General features: G+C 38.0%; 1 protein-coding gene across 1 annotated transcript in view; it reads left to right on the top strand.

Annotated features, from left to right (window-relative positions):
* Positions 1-2403, top strand: part of LOC101856925 (death-associated protein kinase dapk-1) — a gene marked incomplete at its 5' end in the record, with an annotated part of 21479 nt that overhangs the window by 1305 nt on the left and 17771 nt on the right. Inside the window, 2 exon segments of the mRNA XM_005108269.2 lie at positions 1342-1440; positions 1895-1993. Coding sequence (XP_005108326.1) covers positions 1342-1440; positions 1895-1993 — 198 coding nt within the window.

Below are 2403 nucleotides of genomic sequence, written 5' to 3'. Positions count from 1 at the left end.
GATAGAGTAAAAGGAGAAAAAGGAGGACGAGAGAAGGAGAATTGTTTTTTTTTAGTGAAAGAAGAAGAAGAAAATGAGAAAAGAGGAAATTGAGAGAAGTTTAAAAAAAAAAAAAAAGGAGAAAAAGTGCAGAAACAAAAGTACTTTTGTACTTATTAAACTGATGTGGTCAGCGTTTCATTTTCACATAAATAAAAGAGACGATCAGTCATTTCCAAACCCTGGTCTGTAGGCCCATTTGATGAATCCCCATAATCTGTCGTCACAACACTTGACAAATTAATATAAAGTGCTGGGATATTTTCTCACTGGCCATTTCAATAGATTGTTGTTGTTGCTGCCAGCTTTGTTTTTATTTTTAACCTCCATTCCCTTGTCTTGTTCGACATATTAAATCTGCTGTCACTTTATCAAATTCAAGTGCTGATTCCAGCAAATGCTCTATGATTTTGCATGCAAGGGTCCTCTATCGAAAGGTCTAGGCCTTTAATGAAAACTATGTAAAAGTTAAAGACAGCTCCTTACTAAAATCGCATGTGGTGTGTGCACTGTTGAAAGAATCTCAGTATGCTAATGGGTTTAGGAACTTATGCAGTACAATTTTTCCTACCTTGAAAGTAAAGTGATGGTTCTTTGTTACATATTAGCTGATGAGAGTAAAAAGATAAAGATATTTCATTTTGGCCTCATGGATAAGGTTAGTTTTGGTAGTGATATGATTTTTTAACTGTTTAGTTAAAGTGCAAACTTATTTTACAGTCAAGTTTGATCAGAAAAAAAAATACCTTTTGACAGGTGAAGGGATTTAAATTGTCCCATTTTCCTGTGTACTAAGGGTGCAACACCCCCTACTGGTGTGGTGCCACTCATACTCCATCACCTTTGGTTTAGCTGTTTTCTTTTTCTCTGAAAAATGGTGAAATGGTATGGGTTTAACGCCCCTATCAACACTATTAGGTTATTTAAGTGGGGGGGTCTCCTAGTTTAACGTCCGTCTCCGATAGGACCGAGCCAAGTGGGAAGCTCGTGTGAAGTGCCTTTCCCAAGGACACAACGTCGGACCGAGCTGAGGCTCGAACCCCCAAACCCGCAATCTCACTCTTTTTCTCTGAACTTACTCATGCGTTGTGTTTTGTCCAGTCATAATGGTCCTTCACCTTTTTTTGTGAAGGGGGGTAGGTATTTCGGCAGATGTATGGTTCTTTTGGTAGGCATAGGCATATATATTTCATCTCTATTTCTGTTCTAGGTGGTACAACAGATTCATGAAATTTTAGTTTTCAGTTTAAGACACTTTAAGAGTAAGGCAAAACTTGAATTTTCACTTCTGTCTTGTTTCAGGAAAAAGAAACCGCTCTGCATTGCGCTGCTGTTCGGGGAAATATTGATTGTGTCAGGATTTTGCTAGAAAATCAAGCACCACTGAATGTCACTGACAAGGTGAGTTGTCTAGGTATAGGTAAATGTCATCCTTATTAATGTATGTATATTATGCCGACCAAGTCTTTTATATTTTGTTCTATAACATGTCACTTACAGTTTCAAATTGCCAGACATGCCTTCTAAAATAATCACCATTTAAAAGATGTTCCAATGCTGCTATTTATTCTTTTGTGGTTTTACTCTAGGGAATAGAAATTCAAATGCCTTTATTTTGATGTTCAATGAGACAACCTTTAGTCTTATTTTTCCATAACCATGTTTTGCCGATTCCCTCTTAAAAGCTCAATATCTTGGATTAATTTTAGTTTCAAAGGAAGGAGTTCAAATACTTATAATTTGATGGTCAATGAAAATGCCTTACGTCTTCAGTGTTATTTTTGTTTCTGCAATGTTTTTCAGCTATGCTCTCCAATACTCATTACTCTTCTCATTTGATTGCATTTGTTTACAGCGAGGCAGCACTCCCCTACACCTGGCTTGTCAACGACATAATGCTGCCATAGCTTTGCTCATTTTGAATGCTGGATGTAAACTGGATATTATTGACAAGGTAGGACAAGAAATTATGCCCTATTTTAGCATCAAGCAAGTCTTGAATTGTTTATACAGTATACATACATATACCTGGGAGGAAGTGGAGAGGGGCAGGATAAAAAAGATGAGGGGGGGTGGGAGAAAAAAGGGGGTAGGGTGAGAGTAGAGGAAGGGGGCAGAAGGAGAAAGAAAAAGGGGTAGGGGTCGAAGAAGAGAAAGGGAGAAGAAGGAGAAAAAAGGGGGTAGGGTGGGAGTAAAGGCGAACAAAAAAAGGTAGTAGAGGTGTGAGTGGTAGGAGAAAAAAAAGTCGCGGGGTGGGTGGGAAGGGGGAGAAGGAGATGGGTATACATTTCTTTACCGTAAAACATTTATTGTAATCATAAATAACAAAGCTTTTTAGCTGGGGCGCAAATCGTATATAATTTA

The sequence above is a fragment of the Aplysia californica genome, unplaced genomic scaffold, assembly GCF_000002075.1.
Source record: "Aplysia californica isolate F4 #8 unplaced genomic scaffold, AplCal3.0 scaffold00673, whole genome shotgun sequence".
NCBI lineage: Eukaryota > Metazoa > Mollusca > Gastropoda > Aplysiida > Aplysiidae > Aplysia > Aplysia californica.
Note: the sequence above shows the minus strand (reverse complement) of the source record. Positions and strands in the feature narration are given on the sequence as shown.